Source organism: Rhinolophus sinicus, chromosome 16, assembly GCF_057876585.1.
Source record: "Rhinolophus sinicus isolate RSI-liver-muscle chromosome 16, RSI-T2T, whole genome shotgun sequence".
NCBI lineage: Eukaryota > Metazoa > Chordata > Mammalia > Chiroptera > Rhinolophidae > Rhinolophus > Rhinolophus sinicus.
In genome coordinates this window covers 95147328-95166048 of record NC_142516.1, presented here as the reverse complement: position 1 = coordinate 95166048, position 18721 = coordinate 95147328, and the positions used below count along the sequence as shown (strand labels likewise).

General features: G+C 42.6%; 1 protein-coding gene across 4 annotated transcripts in view; it reads left to right on the top strand.

Annotated features, from left to right (window-relative positions):
* Positions 1 to 18721, top strand: part of ATP8A2 (ATPase phospholipid transporting 8A2) — a 555453-nt gene that overhangs the window by 66989 nt on the left and 469743 nt on the right. For 3 of the 4 annotated variants that reach the window (XM_088793294.1, XM_088793297.1, XM_088793296.1), the window contains one exon: positions 15809 to 15953. In XM_088793294.1, coding sequence (XP_088649420.1) covers positions 15809 to 15953 — 145 coding nt within the window. Of the gene's footprint in view, positions 1 to 15611; positions 15670 to 15808; positions 15954 to 18721 lie in introns of those variants that run through there. The other variant, XM_088793295.1, reaches the window with a different exon arrangement.

Sequence of the window (18721 nt, the reverse complement as noted above, 5' to 3'; positions counted from 1 at the left end):
AGCCAACAGTACATTTGTTCTATTTGAGTACAGAGTAAATGCCAGAGACTGTAGGGAAATGAGATAGTCCTTGACTTCAAGGATCCCAAAGAAGGACTTTTTGAAAGCACTTCAGCCCGTCTGCATAATTGAGAGGAGGAGAGAATTGAAGCCAACAGAGGAGAAAGTTCTGGCACAGAAAGTGTCCAGAGAGGAGGTACACTTTGAGATGGAGGAGAATGGCAAGCACAGTAACTGCTGTTTGCGCTCACGAATTTGTTCCCCTGTTGTCTGCGGAGTGAAGAATGAAGTTACTTTTTCTTCCTCCTCCTCGTCATCACCTATTTGAATTATCCATCTTCAAATATAATATGCTTTTTTTTTTACATTCATAAAATTACATTTTAATTCTCTTTCTGTACATGTTGGCAATGATAAAGCTTAAAGATGCATGTCCAATGAAATATGCAAGAACAATGAATTTGCATGAATAATTTATACTTTAGAAAATTAAAGTTGAAAAATATTTTCCACATTGTTGGAGTTCACAGTATTGAAAGTACATCAAGCTTTCCCCCTTGGATTTCAGACTACATTGTCTCGGCAGAGTGATACAATCTAATCAGGGATGAGATGATCTGATTTGTTTTTTATTCAGTGCACGAGGAGGCACTGCTTCAGTATCTCTCAGGCTGTTGCATGCCTGGGCCCGCCCTACGTAGGCCATGGTCACCCTAAGACAGGTTGTCATAGGGAGAAAGGCATTCGCAGCCAGAAGAGAATTTCTGTATATATGTGGTGGTCAGGGTGACATTGCTGGGCATCTGCTGGCTCCCTGGCCTCCCAGGTATGCTCTGTCACCAAGCCCAGAAGTCCAGACGTGCCTGTCTTCCTAGCGCACAGACCAGGGTGGACCCAGCAAACCTTGATGAAGAGCTCTTTTCTAACCCAGTGACTCCCAGTGTGTTTGCTGACCCCATCTTTGTAGTGTGAGAGGTGTGGGCATCTGACATGTTTTTTAACTGGATCTCTGGACCTTGTCAGAAGCGGGAGGGGGTCTGGTGAGAGATGAATGCTACCAATGAGGAAGAGAGAACAAAGTGCAAATGATACGCATGGACATGAAATGGGCATCCCTGTTGGCAGGCATCACTCACAAGTGTGTGAGCCGTGGAAATGCAGGGAGGCAGGGTCCTAGCATCTGCCCTTCTGTGTCTGCTGCCTCCTATCCGTGCTTCACCTGGGCTGCAACCACTGTCTTTTATACGGGGTAAGGGGTGTGCGTATGTGACCATGACCTGACGGGTGAGACCGTGAGGCGTTCTAAGGGCCGCATCACCGGAGGTGTGAGGTGGGAGGGAGGGTACCTACCCCCGCGAGGAGGGAAGGGGCTGCTCACCTGGAGTTTTGAGGATGGGGAAGGGTATCCAAGTAAAGAAAGAAGTAGGGGCTGCATGTGTCAAACTGCAGCGAAAAAGAACTGAGTTCCTTCAGGAGCTGCAGGAGGCCCAGTAAGTCTCAGCTGTGAGTGATGGCCGCAGCAGTGAAGACATGAGGCTGAATGGAGAGATGTTTAATCTAAGCAACACCTGATGTATCCTGCATAATTAATGATTTTTAAATAAAGCGTCTCTACTTACGAAGGTTGAGGTACTACATAGCAAACCATGCACTTGGAAAGCCCCTGTCCTTTACCTCATTTTGCTTGTGAAATATGTCTTAACAAAGTAAGTTCCAATCATCTCCTCCCTCACTCTGCGAACCCGCTTTGGTGTTTGAAGCTAATGTGGGTGATTTCCATGAGTAGAAGGGCTAACCAACCGAGAACTGAATTATTTCTTTGTGGAATGTGTTTTTGTAATATTGGCCTCACTAAGCTTTCGGAGAGCTCTACTGTGGGTTTATCTTTTCATTTCCTGAGCTGCACAGATCGTCTGGAATGGTTACCCATGGGTAAATTGTACAGCAGTCCCCCCTCATCTGCGGTTTCACTTTCCACGGTTTCAGTTACCCCCAGTCAACCACAGTCTACAGAAAATATTAAATGGAAAATTCCAGAAATAAACAATCCATAAGTTTTAAATTGTGCACCATTCTGAGTAGTGTGATGAAGTCTTGAGCTGTCCCACTCCGTCCTGCCTGGGTGTGAATCACCCTTTGTCCAGCATCCCCAGTCTGTATACATTCACTCCCTGCCTGTCAGTCACTTAGTGGCCCTCTTGATTATCAGTGTTGCAGTGTTTCTGTTCAGGTATTTTACTTAATGATGACCCAGAGCACATGAGTAATGATGCTCACGGCAGTTTGGATATGCCAAGGAGAAGCCATAAAGTGCTTCTTGTTAGTGAAAAGGTGAAAGTCCTTGACACACGCTTTGTCATAGGTATGCATGCATAGGAAAAAACATAGTATATATAGGATTTGGTACTATCCGGGGTTTCAGACATCCACTGGGAGTCTTGGAACACATCCTCACAGATAGCGTGGAATACTGTATGGCCTTTTCATTTCTGGTGCTCGAACTTTTCTTGCTTGGCTATCTTTGCAAATTTTATGTATATCATACTTGCTTTGCCATTGGCGTGTCCATCAACCCACTATATAGCAGTTGTTCAAGCACTGTTGTCATTATTCAAATAAAACTAGAAACTGTTCTTTCTGCGAGTGTGAAAATGCAAGCTGGAACTAGAGGACCCTAGATCTAGTGAGAGAAAATTTAAACTATGTCTTTAAAGGCTGACTTGTTGGCTGGCAGAGAACACACAAAGAGGAAGCACGTCCAAGTGAAAGAAAACGTTTCACATTCTATGCTGCATTAGTTATCCTGCAGCGATCTGCTTCCCCACCAGATTACAGCCCCTTTGAAGGCAGGGAAAGGGTTGTTGGCCTCAGCGTTGTGCCCATAGAATGTTCTGAACTTTGGATGAATAAATGACACCCCATCTGCCCCTACCTCTTCGCTTGCCTGCTAGACTTACTGATGTCATATACATGTTCCTGCCTCCAGGACACTTGACACTCTAGGCATTGGGACCTGGCTTCTCTTCTTTAAGCACCTCGTCCTGTTAGCACCACCTGCCATGCTGCTTGTGAGCCTGGAATTCACTGGGGTTTCTTTTTTTTCCTTCTTTTCTTTTTTTAGGCTCTGTGAGTATAAAAGGGAAAAAAAAGAAAAACTAAAAACTAAAAGGATAAAAGTGTCAATTAGTCAACAAACATTTAGTTGTCATCTTAGGAATCGTTTTGCCTTGAAACCCCTCCCCAAAATTATTTATAATGTAGGTCATACGTGTATAAATGACTCACAGACAAAAATTCAATGTGTAGACATTGAGCTAGTTGCTTATTTACTCTGCCCCATTTTTATTATCTCCAAGATGAGCATGCTCGTCATATACTGTCGTAGGATTATATGGGTTAACACACCTAGAGTGCTTATACTCGGCCAACAAAGTGAGCTGTGCTTTTTGTTGTAATTACTTATGGCCTCTTAGTGACATGATAAAGGCAGCTAACTGATGTGGCAACACTGAATTGGTGAAAGATGCTGGAGATTTAAGTGATTCCATCTGTATCTTTTTGGCATTGCTTCTCCTTTTTAATGATACATTTTTAAATTTGTAACTTTCTTCTCTGAGAAACTATGTGATACACAAAATTTCAAATAAACAATAAAGTTAAAAAAAAAAGCTATCACACTGGAAAAGTGTATTTTTGTGTCAGGGAATAAAGGCTAATGAATTGACCTCCATGTTGATGTGTTCAAATCTGCATGTAATTTTGAAGATTGCATTAAGGTTGTTGATGGAAGTAAAGAGTGGTAGGTTCATGTGACCAGTGGGAACAAGCAAACACAGCAGGCTGATTTGCATGTGAAACTGGGCTGGTGGTTGGAGCAAATGAATGTGCCTTGCTCTTGTACATGACATTTGACTTCCGTGCTTGGAGCCTCCACCTCCATGGGAAAGACAAGAAGAAATCCCAGGAGAAACATCAAGGTGTCTTCATCATGTGCCTTTCAGAATAGAAGGAGTAGGCAAGCTAAGCTTTTGTTTATGAGGAGACTTTGTAGATTAATTTTTCTTTTCCTTTTATCATATTTACAACAGCCCTTGGAGGCCTTGACTCCCAGCATTTTCTGCATTGAAGAAGCGATACCTCAGTGGGTTTTTAAAGGGTTGTTAGGAATCCAGAAGGAAAATCATGTCAGAGGCGTACACTAAAAAGCTTGCCTCTCTTTTTGATCTTTAGGAGGTAGAAAGGAGAGGGCTGGGGAGAGAAGAAACCAATCTGAGAAGAAACATCTTAATATTTCTTTCTGTGGGTAAAGTTTCCTCAGTGAGAGAGGGGAAGTGCATGGTATACATGAGGATAAAACTGAGGGGTAATAGGAGGTTTTGTTTTCCTGAATGGCCCACTAATACTTTTCATGTGGTCTGGGAGCTAATTTGAAAGCAACTGGGCCTGGCAGGGCTGCAGCTAGATGGCTGGGTGTAAACAATAGCAGGTGCTTTATCCAATCGTCTATTGATGGGCATTTCGGTTATTTCCATATCTTGGCAATTGTGAATAGTGCTGCAGTAAACATAGGGGTGCACATGATTTTTCGAATTCATGTTTTGGATGAATACCCAAGACTGGAGTTGCTGGGTCATAAGGTAGTTATATTTCTAATTCTTTTGAGGAACCTCCATATTGTTTTCCATAGTGGCTGTACCATTTGCAATCTCACCAACAGTGCACAAAAGTTCCCTTTTCTCCACATCCTCACCAACACTTGTTTGTTGATTTATTGATGATGGCCATTCTGACAGGAGTGAGGTGGTATCTCATTGTGGTTTTGATTTGCATTTCTCTGATGATCAGTGATGGGCGTTGAGCATCTTTTCATATATCTATTAGCCATCTGTATGTCCTCTTTAGAGAAATGTCTCTTCATGTCTTCTGCCCATTTTTTAATTGGGTTGCTTGCATTTTTGGTGTTGAGTTGTATGAGTTTTTTTTTTTTTTTTAATACATTTTGGATATTAACCCCTTATCAGATATATCATTGGCAAATATCTTCTCCCATTCAGTAGATGTCTTTTTGTTTTGTTGATGGTTTCCTTTTCTGGGGAAAAACTTTTTAGTTTGATGTAATCCTATTTGTTTATCTTTTCTTTTGCTTCTCTTGCCCATTGGGATATATCAGTAAAAATATTATGAAAGGTGATGTCTGTGAGTTTACTTCCTATATTTTCTTAGGAGTTTTATGGTTTCAGGTCTTACATTTAAGTCTTTAATTCATTTTGAGTTTATTCTTGTATATGGCATAAGAAGGTGGTCCAGTTTCATTGTTTTTGCATGTATCTTTCCAGTTTTCCCAGAACCATTTATTCAATAGACTGTCATTACCCTAATTAAATTCTTGCTTCCTTTGTCATAGATTACATGACCATATAGGCATGGATTTATTTCTGGGCTCTCTATTCTGTTCCATTGATCTATGTGTCTGTTTTTTACGTCAGTATCATGTTGTTTTGATTACTATAGCCTTGTAGTATAATTTGATATCAGGTAGCCTGATACTTCCAGCTTTGTTCTTCTTTCTCAGGATTGCTGTGGCTTTTTGGGGTCTTTTATGATTCCATATAAATTTTAGGATCATTTGTTCTAGTTCTTTGAAAAATGTCATAGGTATTTTGATAGGGATTATGTTGAATCTATATATTGCTTTGGGTAGTATAGACATCTTAACTATATTAATTCTTCCTATCCATGAGCATGGCATATGTTTTCCTTTTTGTATCTTCTTTAACTTCTCTCTTCAACGTTTTATAATTATCTGAGTACAGGTCTTTTACTTTAATGGTTAAATTTGTTCCTAAGTATTTTTATTTATTTATTTATTTATTTATTTATTTATTTATTTAGTGATACATTCGTACAATGGAGTATTACTCTACCATAAAGAAGAATAAAATCTTACCATTTGCAACATGTATGGACCTAGAGAATATTATGCTAAGTGAAATACGTCAGACTGAGAAAGACAAATACCATATGATCTTGCTTATATGTGGAATCTAAAGAACAGAATAAATGAGCAAACAAAACAGAAATAGACTCAGAGATACAGAGAAAATAACTGATGGTTGCTAGATGGGAGGGGGTTGGGGGATGAGGGAGAAGGTGAAGGGATTAGAAAGTACAAACTGATAGTCACAAAATAGTCACAGGGATGTGAAATACAGTATGGAGGATATAGTCAACAATGTTGTATAGATTATGTAGGGTACTAGACTTATTGGGAGGATCCCTTTATAGATTGTGTAGATGCCTGACCACTGTACTGTGCACCTGAAGCTGATGTAGAATAATATTGAATGTCAACAATTATATATACGCATATATATGTGTGTGTGTGTGTTTGTGTGTGTATAGTCACAGGATGTAAAGTACAGCATAGGGAATATAGTCAATGGTATAGTAATAGCTATAAACGATGTCAGAGGGGTAGAAGACTGGGAGGGAAGTTATCACTTTGTGAGGAGTATAAATATCTAATCATTATGTTGTTTTTGTACACCTGAAACTAATAATAATTTTTTAAAAAAACCTAAAAAATATCATAAGGAAGAGAAAATACCAAAAAAAAAAAAAAGAAAGAAAGAAAAGAATGGCAGGTGGTGTGGTTTGGCAGAAGGAGCCCAGGTGAGGAAAGCGATCTGGGAACACCAATGCCCACTGATAAAGCCAAGCCAGACTAGTCACACACGGTAGCCACAAATGCCAGTGGGGAGACCAGGGGTATTACTCTGCAGTCCAGATGAGGCGAAGATACCTGTGCCCAGGACCCCAACTCTTGCCCACGCCCCCATCCCTAGTCACCATTTCCCAGTGCCATCTGAAGGAGAAAAGCAGCAGCAGGAGGAGGAGGTCATATCTGGGAGCCAAAACACCTTTATTCAGCAAAGACTTAACACTACTTACGTTAACTTTTAAAATTATAAAACTGGACTCAGCTCCGAGCAAAACTGGACATTTCTATTTTTTTCTCCCCAATTCTCTAGGTGGCTCAGAATCATTGTAGATTAAATTTAAGGGTTGCATTTTTTTTTTCTGTCTGCTTAAGACAATGTAAAATCACTTGATTCATTTGTTGGACACATTTATTGAATGCCTTCTGTATCCCATGCACTGGGGATGCAGAGGTGATTGAGATGAATGCAGGCCCTGCCTTCATGGAGCTTATTTCTAATATTGGAAGACAGAGAATGGACAGATTTCACAGGGGAATGAAGGAAAATAGCATGTTGTTAGAGAATAAGTAAGAAGGGGAATACTGTAGATATGGTGGTCAGGGAGTGCTTCTGTGTGGAAGTGATAGTTAGCCTGACACCTAAGTGATAGGAAAGAGATAGCAAAGCAAAGACTAGAGGAACAGAATTCTAGGTAGCAGGAAAGACAGGCACCACGTTTCTGGAGAGAGAATAGAGTTGATATCTTTGAGGAATGGAGAGAAGGCCACTATGGGTAGAGCATCACGAGCAAGAGAGAGATCGGTCACTAATGTTACTGGAGAGGTGAGCTGACTGTGGGATGCAGGGAATCTGGGTGGCTTTGGCCAAGGTGCTGTGGGTCTTCAAAATGCTCAGGACAGGTAAACTAGAGCTTCAGAGACACTGCACTTCTCCTAGGATTAACTGTTCCAAGACTGCATTCATGCATTTTTAATCAGCAGTGGGATTTTGAAGCTCCTGTCTCTAATTTGAGGCCACTTCTGAGGTCCCAGTAGAGATGAGACTATCCATCCTACAGCAGAGGGAGTTGTTACAGAGAAGTCATTGGGCTTGTATGTTAAGCCTCAGCTAATCCAGCCCATATAGAAAACTCCTTTGAATTGAGTATTTGAACAATAGCTTTGCTTTTTTTGTTGTTGTCTTTGATTTTATATGTTAAATATATCCCCTTAAAAGCACATTTGTCTTCATTTAATTTACAGGATGAATTTTAACATATCTAAGGTATGAGATGGGTTTCGAGGAACGGAAGCCCAATTCGTATTGCTGTGCTTATTGGAAACCAGGCATCAAATTACTATGGCTCGACTTTCACCCACCATGCTGGAGCCAACTGGGTTGTAAATAGCATGTGACTGGCCTGTGTCTCTGCTGACACGCTACTATTCCTGGACTGCTCAGCTCTTTCTCCTTGCATGCAAATCATACTCATTCTTATAAGCCTGCTTCAGATGCGTCCCTCATGAGAGTGCCCTGTTTTTTCACCTTATATGAGACTGGCAGTCGTTTTTGTCACCTAAATTCCTTATTTCTTGGTCTCTCTTGTTTCTGTTGCTTCTGCTAAAATGTAAGCTTATGCCTTAAACTGTGTACCTTTCCTTTCACACTACCTTCTACCAAAATGCCTTATATCTGGGAGGTGCTCAGTAACTGAATGAATGTAGCACCCAACAACATTTTAAGTTACAAATAGTCCCTGGTCTGTTATTTCCCTGCCCGTTTTCCCAATCACTGAAAAAACAGAAGAGAGACCAATAAGAATTTGCAGTAATAAGAAACCCTGACACATCAGTGCCACTTTCCCTTTGTGTTTATTTCTTTTGAATTCTTGGGTAGAATGGATCACAGATGCTATATTTGGAGAGATGTAGTTTGTGCGATGTAGGGTCTAGAAAAGGCCTCCAAAATGGGTCTGCCAAGGCTAGAATAATTACATTGTGCATTTGTACAGAATTTTTATTGTGTGTGTTTGATTATGAGAAATAATCAGCACAAATGCTTCCCTAGCCTCTGGGCTGCTTTGTGCCTCTGTTCTGAAGGATTGTGAAACATCTTTGTAAATGCGGGGTAGATGTCAGAGTTGAACTTGAAACTCTTTTAGGAAGGGGAGTGTGTGTGTGTGTGTGTGTGTGTGTGTGTGTGTGTGCCTCTTGTTACAATGCTCTATGAAGACTGCACTGTTTTCCTGGAAATTTTTCTGGAAGCAAAGAGAAAATCACCTTTGTATACTTTTCAAGTACGTAAATTAGGAAAAAGACATAACCAACTTCTTAACACCGATGTTTGCTAGGAATTTTATGTCATGTCTTGTTGATATAGAAGAAATTTAATATTTCCTTGAGGTGGGAGTTGGGATAAATTAGGTTGTTAATTGTGAAGGGACTTAGTTTATTGGAGGAGCCTGCAAACTATGGCATCTGGGCCTGTGAGTGAGGAATGGTTTCTATATTTTTAAGACTTTTGTGTTTAAAAAACAAACAAACGAACGAACGAACGAACGAGACAGACGTCATGTGTGGCCCAAAGCCTGAAATATTTGCTACCTGATTCTCTACAGAAAAAGTTTGCCAACCGTTGATTTATAGACTCAATTCTATTTTGTGGATGAAGAAAGCAAGGCCCAGAGGGTAGCCTGACCGGCCTCAGCTCCCAGAGGCAGCCTGTTCTAGTGGAAGGAGAACCATTCAAGCTTCTGCAGATCTTGCTTCTAGTCCTGCCTTTCAACGTGACCTAATATACTTTTGTCATTGTTAATAAAGTTTCCCTTTTGGATCTGTCATTCTAGAGTTCACAGCATAATGTCTGCAGTGCAGGTCTAGTATTAACTACCCATGTTAGGTCAAACTTTACAGGTTCAGGTCACAAGTCTCTACAAGATTGCCCTCACCTCAGACACCAGCTTCAAGTTCTGGGGTTCCTAGGCCACCCACACTTCTGACCAACTGGCAATAAATTTGGGAGTTCCCGTTACTCCCTCAGTATTTTTATTATTTTTCAGTATTTTTTTAAATTATTTTCACCAATGAGCTAGAATAACTCAGAGAACGCAGGAAAGCACTATACTTATGATTACAGCTTTATCAGAAAGGATACAAACCAGGACCAGCTAAATGGAGAGACGCATAGGGCAAAATCTTGCAGGGTCCCACACATGAAGCTTCCATGTCCTCAGGATGTGTCCCCTGAGCTTTGGTGTTCGTAGTTTTTATTGGGATTTCATTACATAGGCATTATTAATTGGATCACTGGCCACATGATTGAACGTAGTCTCTAGTGCCCCTCCCTCCCCAGAGTCAGCAAGTCAGTCTGATATCAACAGGCTCAAACCCCAACCCTCCAATCACATGGTTAGTTTTTCTGGCATGGTCAGCCCCTTTCTGAAGCAGTCTGGGGGCCACCATGAGTCACGTCCTTAGCATAAACTCACATGTATTCCTAGGGCCCCACTGTGAATGACTAAGACACTCTTATCACTTAAGAAATTCCAGGGGGTTAGAGGCTCCCCCCAGGACCCAGGAACAAAGACCAGCCAAATTCTTTCTGGTACAACAGTATCCAACGTCTGAGTCTTTCCACAGAGCTAGTTACAGAGGTGCTGCAAAAGGGCCTGCCACTTTCATAGGTTTCGGATGTAGGAAGACTTGAGTATTGCCCAGTAATTTCTGTGAGGCAGTGAAAACTTCCTTTACCGGGAAATGGAATAGATGGGTCTTGAGCATCTCGGGCGTTTTGAACACTTTCATTTGAGTTAGAGAAAAATACTGCAGTTCAGAGTGAAGAGTTTTGCTCCTGTGTTACTGACGGCAATGAAGTGCCAGTAAACATTTGCCTTAACATTAACTCTTTTTGTGTGTGTGTTGAATTCTTTATTTGAGGTTCTTAACACCCTGGACCTATTTAGTTTATGCTAATATTTACTTATGTACTTGCATATCATGTAAATGTTATAAAATAATAAATAATATATATTACCTTAATAATATTGATTAGATAGGAGTAAATTTCAAAAACCTGTTAGGGGTTTTCCTTGTCTTTCCAAAACAGTCTCCATGGAATTAGTTTATGTCACCTGCCAGAGGGAGGTCTGTCATTGTTCCTGCTTTCAGTGACATCCTTGTCACCACAAATACGTTGCATATGAGTGAAATGATGAGGAATTTGGGTCATTCAGTAAAATGAAACACTACTCCCATGACACCAAGTGAGCGGGGATGAGATTCACAGGCAAGTTAGAGCCACAGAGTGGCAGAGGCCCGTGGAAGTGTTGCTGGTGGACGGTGAGAGGTACTGAGGTGTGTCCCTGTCCTTCTAAGTCACTTTCCTGTTTCTGTGTGTCAAATGGCATGTATACTGTACCTAGTCTGCTTTCTTCTGCCCCTTCCCTGTTCTTCACTCATCCTTCTATGCACAGTCTCCTGGTGGGCATTTCCTGTCATCGATCTCTGTTTCTTAGGATTTTCTTCTTTCTATAATCCTGGCAGAAACTCTGAAGGGAGGAGGAGTCACTTATTTATTTAGCCAGCCATCTTCCAGCTACTTCTGGGCTTTTCCCAAACCAAGCAGCCTGAATGTTGCCATAAAGATATTCCTCTGTCTGATCCGGCCTCCCTGTCAGGTGTGGCAACTAATGCACCTGTGCCAGAGGCATCTAAAACTTTGGACACCCTGGGGGTGATCTGTAAGGGAATTGGTGTTTGTCCCCCCTCTTTAACTTGCTCATCTCTTACAGGAAAAAATAGGTTCTCTGTGTGTTCCCTTATAGTATTGGTTAGGATGTCTGGTTATGAATAATTTATAGAATGATTTAGGGGTGGCTCATGGAACCCAAGGACCTAAATACAGCTGGGATCAAGGAGGGGATGGTACCCAGAATCCAAAAGCTGTTGGGACCATTTCTGTTGCTCTCCACACATCTGCTTCACTTTCATCTCAAGAAATTCCTTCTCTGCTTTCCTGCCCATTCGGTGGGTGGGGGATGGCCATTTGGAGACCTGTAGTGTGTGTGTTAATAGGTCAGCCACATGCGGAGAACAGGTTCTTTACGTCCCATGTCACAGTTTCCAGAAGAGAGACTCTTAGGTGGACCTACCCCAAGCTAAGAGCTGTGATGGAAGAAGGGGAAGGCACGATACAGGTCAAGTCTTTTGGTTCAGTGTCTGGGCAAGCATCTTTAGAAGGCACCCACTACATCAGCCCTTTGTTGTCCATTCGACATATACTCGCACTTACAAACTGCCTACTATGTGCAAGGCATTATTTAGGATGACAGGGGTCCAGCCATGAACAACACAAAGTCCCTGCCCTCGTGGCCTTGGCTGTCAGCTGTCTTTTCTGTATTTCCACTTGGCAACAGGACAAACTTTGAGCTTGTCCATTTGCCAACTCTTGTTTCTCTTTATTTCTCTTTTACTTTGGTTTCTTTCTTAATAGGTATTTATTGAACTCCCCCTATCTGCTGACACTGTGCTTATTTACGTAGGGGAGTTGTAAGCATATACTCTCATTTTGTATGGTGGCATTTTCAAAATACATTAACTCACAATTCATCTCATCAGTCTGAATTTGAAGCCTTAGTCATAATGTGCTTTGCTACATATTGAATAGCGTTTTCCTTAGGCAATACATTTGCAACAAATTTGTGTTATTTTGAAAATAGTAATGTTCGTCTCCAAAGCAGGGGTGGGTCAGGATGAGGCCACTGAGGTAGAAGAAAGTTATGTGAGTCTTAGGAGGAAACTGTATTTCTACCTGGAATGAAATTCCACATCTGGCTCTGTTGATAGAGAAAGATGAGCTGGCCTGATGCATGATGGGTATTTGGGAGCTCTTATTTCCCTTAATTCTGTCATCACTAATTGTTTGTATCAATATTTTTCTTCACCCCAATATTTATTATCCAACATTTAAATTCTTTTTTGGAAAAACTGTTGTTTCCACTCTTATTCCTATCAGTGATATTCCCCCTGTACCCCGCCGCCCCCCCCCCTTCTCCTCTTTAAATCCCAGTTATCTAATGTTTCTTCTTTTTTCTGGCCCACACATTCAATCAAAAAATAGTCTTGCAGATCTTTTGAGATGTTTGTCATGTTCATGTTTTCTTTTTTCTCCATTTAATTCATGCTTCTATCATCTTGCTTCTAGATTGTAGAATTAATTCCCTGCCTGATTGCCTTATCTATAAATTCTCCCCTCTTTCTGTAAACCACGGTCAGGTGCCCTGCTTTCCTGCTTAGAAACCTTCTGTGGCTTCATGTGACCTTCAGGATGAAGTTCAAGCTGCTTCGTCTGGCATTGAAATCAGCCCCAGTCTGGCCACAGGCTGTCTTCCTGAGCTTCCTTTCTTTCTATCGTTCCCAGTGTGGACCCTTAGTGCTGTTGTTTGTTTGTTTTTAATTGGCCCCTGACACTTTTTGTCTATTGGGCCTTTGCTTATGCTATCCTGGCAATTCCCTGGAATGTCCTCCCCTCTCCTAATATAATGCCCCCTACTTTAAGGCTCTTATATCTGTCCTCAGACTGTTCTCACTGGCTCCCCGCACCAAGCACAACAAGGCTGCTGACCTCTGACCCTCCTCAGCACCTTCAAACCCACTCTTAGTCACTTGGTGATAAACTGTATCACACTGGTAACCATGGTTATACTGGGTAACATTTTTTTTTAAATGTCTCCTTTTTTTCAATTTCTCTATTTTACTTGTTCTACTGTTTTGTTTTTTTTAAGGTTTTTTTTTTTTTTTCCTGTTTGTTTTTAATTGGGGAATGTTGGGGAACATTTTTTTCCAGGGCCCATCAGCCCCAAGCCAAGTCGTCCTTCAATCTAGTTGTGAAGGATGCAGCCCACCATCCCATGGTGGGAATCCAACCGGCAACCCTGTTGTTCAGAGCTCCTGCTCTAACCAACTGAGCCATCCGGCTGCGCCTGGGTAACATTTTTGAGAACAGGAGCAGGATCTTTTGTTTTTGTGTTCCCAGCAGCGTCTAACAAGTGATTCTCAACTGTGGCTGCCCATTAGCATCACTTGAGTAGCTTTTAAAACAAAACAAAACAAAACAAAATCCACGAAGGTTGGACGCAGGAACTTGTTAACTGTGAGAGCTTCCTCCGTGATAATAACACGCAGCCGGAAGAGAGCGTTACGTGAACACTATCTCACACTGAACCATTGTGACGCACCCTGGAAGAACATGGGGTTTGAGCCCTCTGTGCGATCTCACTGCATCTCCACCTGGAGAATTCAAAGTGACCCTTTGGAAGACTTGAGTAAAAATGGCTTAATTCAACCGGCGTATGAGTGCCCATTACGTGCCAGGCACTGTTCTGGGCGCTGAGGTCGTTCCTCCTGACCTGGAGCTCCTTGCCCATGGGAAGACAGACCATAAATAAATAATATCAGGTAATGATGGTAAATGCTAGGGAGAAAAACGAAGCGGGATAAATGGGCAGGGAGGAAAATCAGATATTATATTTATATATATGAAACTAATATATATGTTTCAAAAATAAGTCAGGGAGCCCAAGCGGGCGGGCCAGCCAGTCCGGAAGTAGGAAGTCTTGTTCTCTGCTGCCCCTTGTGGATTAGCAGAGGGTTGAGCAGTGGCCTGTGGAGCCAGAAGGACCCTAGAGAGTGGGAGGCTGGAGAGGAGGCGGGGAGGATGTGAGAGTGGGGTCCTATAACGAGGAACAGCCCGGCACTGTGGACGCACACCCGGCGCCCGGCTATGAGCAGTGTTCAGGAGAGTACGTTAGATCTCAGTGACCAATTTTACGTTGTTGTCCGCCGTATGATAAAGATTACAGTAGGACTCTAATCACTTTAAAAATATGATACTTAAATAGCCCAAACTTTCTCTTTCAAAATGTTTCTCTGTGTCAATGAACATTCTTTGCAGCTGCGAAGTCGATGTTTATTGAAATGAGATGTCAGTTTCTTAAATAATGTGCAACGTGCGTGTCTTTGATGGTGAAAAGCATGGCAGATATTAGAGCAAATGTATATTTAAGGCAAAGGAGAGAAGGCTTCATCTGGAGGGCATTTGTTTTTCTGTGATCCTTTACCTCAGGTGCCTCTTCCTGAAGGTCATTTCTTGAGGCGGGGCCCTCCTACTGAGGGATACTGCCTCATAGATGGAGATGTGGTTAAGGTCTGTGTGTGCGTGTATTCAGCAGTCTAGTAACAGACATATCACTATTCTCCACGCCCACACCTCCTTAAGTGAAGGTACGGGGAGGTTGAGGTCACCGGGAGAGGTTTGACCCTAGGACTGAAATTAAATCTGGAGATAGAGGTGCTTGTGTCTTAACCACAGAAACAGTAACTCCAGCAATGAAATGAGAGATGACGCATCTGCCGGTAAACTGGGATTGGTAAAGCTACCGCCCTCAGGTTGCCAGGCATCTCTAGGGCGGACAGCAGCTGGTCCATTCAAGGTAACGGTGTAGCAAGCCCTTCACACCGAGGTTTGGGAATTTCATTTTTATAGCACGGAGCTGTGCTTCCGCCATCCCTTTCTGCGGTGACTGAATGCAGGGCACATCCCCTCTGCTGTCACCATTCTGTTCCTGAACACAATCAAAGAAGCCCAGAAAACCCTAGCGCAGAACTCAATCACTGGGCCTAGAGGGGGCGCTCACAGAGCGAGAGGCTCTGGCCTCTGCTCTCCCCTCCCCGCGCCCTGCAGCAGGCAGCGCGCCCCTGGCCTGCGCCTGCCGGGCGCTGCAGCCAGCGGGAGGGGCAGAGGGAGCGAGGAGAGAGCGCAGGAGGGGCCGGGCGAGGCGGTGCCGTGTGGCTCTCACCCAGAGAGGCTCCCTCTTGGGGCCCGGGGGACCAGCCGGTGGGGGTGGGGCACCAGGGAGGGGGCGGGGAGGAGCCGGGAGCAGCTGCGCGGCGGGTCTCCAGGGGAAGCCGAGGTACATAGGCGAGCCCTGCATCGCCCAGAGCATCCTTTCCCAGCTGCCCGCCTGCCAGCAGCCGCGCTCGCTGCTGCTCTTGCCTGCTGGGGTGACTTCTTTGTGCTGTATTTTTTTTGTCCGCGCCTCTTTTCTGCAGGACCTGTTCGTCCTTCTTCGGGCTATAAGAAGGCAGATGATGAGATGTCCCGGGCCACGTCTGTTGGAGACCAGCTGGAGGCACCAGCCCGCACCATTTACCTCAACCAACCGCATCTCAACAAATTTCGTGACAACCAGATCAGGTAGGAGAAGGAGGCTGAGAGACACAAGAAGCAGTGAGTGCACAGCTGAGATGGGGCTCATCTTCCTCTTGTTAGCTTTTGCACGCCTCTAGCCAGCCCCCACCCCAGTCTGCTGCCTCCAGTTCCTTCCACTCCCCTCCCCCTCCCCCTTGAGCCTGGCAGTCTATACCCGCGCTTCCAAAGGGGTCATATGAATACAGCCTTTACCTTTCTGCCCTTTGCATCTGTTCTGGGCTCAGGCTGTCTGTGAGCCCCGAGGAAGTTTTTATTTTCCTGTCCCTGACGAAAATGAGGTCTTATCTTTTCATCACTGGGCTCCCTTCCAAGAACTCCCCCTCCTCCTGTTTTAAGCCAGTTGATAGCCCTTCTTAGCAATATAAAGACCATAATGTGGGGAAGTGCTTTATAAATGAATTCCACAGGTCACAAGGACTCACATTCACATCTAAATGGTCCAAGACATTTGTTAAGAGGTCTTTTTATGTGATGGAAAACTGACCAGAGTTAGCAGACGTTTAAGTGTCTACTTTTTTTCTGGCCACCGTGTCAGATGCTTTAGCTATACTAGTTTCATAAATCCTCATAACTTCTTGAAGAAGGCATTATTACCTTCAGATCAGGAAACGGAGACAGAAAGATGTTAAATAATGTACCTATGGTCATATAGCTACTAAATGGCAGTGCTGGAAATAGAACCCAGCCTGTGTGACTACTAAGGCTCAAATTCTTTCTGCTGTGCAATGCTAGATCATTAGGCACGGGTGTGAGTACGTTTTCAAATTTCATTAAACTTTCAGGCTTAGACAACTTTATCTCTGGGAGTGACTTTAGAGGATATAGTTCTGTGAGTGACTCAGAACACCGAGTTCAGGTGTAGAGAAATCAAGTGATTGGTCAGGTTACATAGAGATTATTGACAAGCCTGAATTCCAATTCCGTGTTCGTTCTAGAAAGCTCTGGCTGAAACTTTGCTGTTGTTATATGTTAAAGTGTTCCATTACAGCAGCAGCAGATGTCAGGCTCCTTGGCCTGACATCTTTCTTTGGGAAGGTTTGGCTGTTGGACATAGGTGTAGCTTGATAGGATTTAGGGTAGAATAGTGGTGCGTATTATGTGGAGGTGATACCTTCCTCTATAAGGGAGTGTTAGGTTATCCAGGCTTTATTTTGGGTTTTAGGAATGACCAATATCCAGGCTGTATTTTGGGTTTTAGGGCATATTTTATACTTAAAAGTGTAGCTTAGAAGAACAGCTGAGGCCAAATTCAAGAATGAGTGGGTGGGTTTAAGACACAGAGCATCAGCCACCATGAGTTACCACTTCATACACTAGGATGAATCTAATAAAAAAGAATGACATGTGTTGACAAAGCTGTGGAGGAATTGGAACCCTACTACTTTACTGACGGGAATGAGAAGTGGTACAACTGCTATGGATAACGGTTTGGCAGTTCCTCAACAGGTTAAATGTAAGGTTACCATAGGACCCAGCAATTCAACGCCTAGGTACATATACCCAAGAGAAATGACAACATGTCCACACAAAAACTGTACACAAATGTTCACAGTACCATTATTCATAATAGCCAACAAGTAGAAATAATCCACATGTGTCAACTGATGAGTGAATGAATAAAATGTGGTCTGTCCATGCAATGGAATATTATTTGGCCAAAAAAGAAATGAAATACTGATGCATGCTACAACAGAGAAGAACCTTGAAAACATGACGAGTAAAAGAAGCCAGTAACAAAAGGCCTCAGGTTACAGGCATACCCCAGAGATATTGTGGGTTCAGTTCCAGACCACCACCACAAAGTATCACAATAAAGTGATTTGTAATCTTTTTGCTGGTGGAGCGTCGTCCATACAATTTGTAAAAAACACAACATCTGTGAAGTGCAATAAAATGAGGTATGCCTGCATATGATTCCATTTGTATGAAATATCCAGAAGAGGCCAATCTGTTGAGACATAAGATAGTTCAGTGAATGGTTCTTAGGGTTGGGGAAGGGGGAAGTGGTTGGGAGAAGGGGGAGTGACAGCTAATGTGCATGGGGATTCATTCGGGGTGATGGTTATACAACTCTGAATATACTTAAAATCACTTAGAATCTTACACTGCCTATATCATTCCATTCCCTCATACGTGTTTCTACTGAATTATCATTCCATTCCCTCATACTTTCTCATATGTGTTTCTACTGAATTACTTTCACAAAGATAACATTTCTTTTTAAAGTGATTTATACTGTATAAGGATATGGAATTGAAGAGTTACTTTTCTTTGTAAACTTTAAGGTATTTTCAAGTAGTATTTTTGCTTAGTTCCCATTGCTTTAATTTTGGTGTCCATTTGTGCATGCTGAAAGCTGGGAGAATGAAATAGAGGTCTTTGTTTTTGCCTAAATTCTCTAGTTTCCATGGGAGGGAAAGATTTGGAAAAGCCTTGGAAATGGGGCTACACAACCTGTTTGTAATCAAGACTCCAAGCTGGCTTTTGACACTGATGTTTTTTTATCAGTTGGAGAGATTTCAAGTGGCTACCTGTCTTATAGTTTGATTTGTACTTGTTTGGAGGGGAGGAATAAATATGGGAAAGCATGAAGGTTGGCTTGAAATAAAGTAGGTACATACCGGTTATTCTGTTTAAAGCCTTGTGTAAGTGTATAATTGAATTAGTTGACATATATTAAACATTACATTCATAGAATTTCTGAGGTCATGGCTTATACTGCGAGTGTAAGTTTCAGAATACGCTGAATAGGG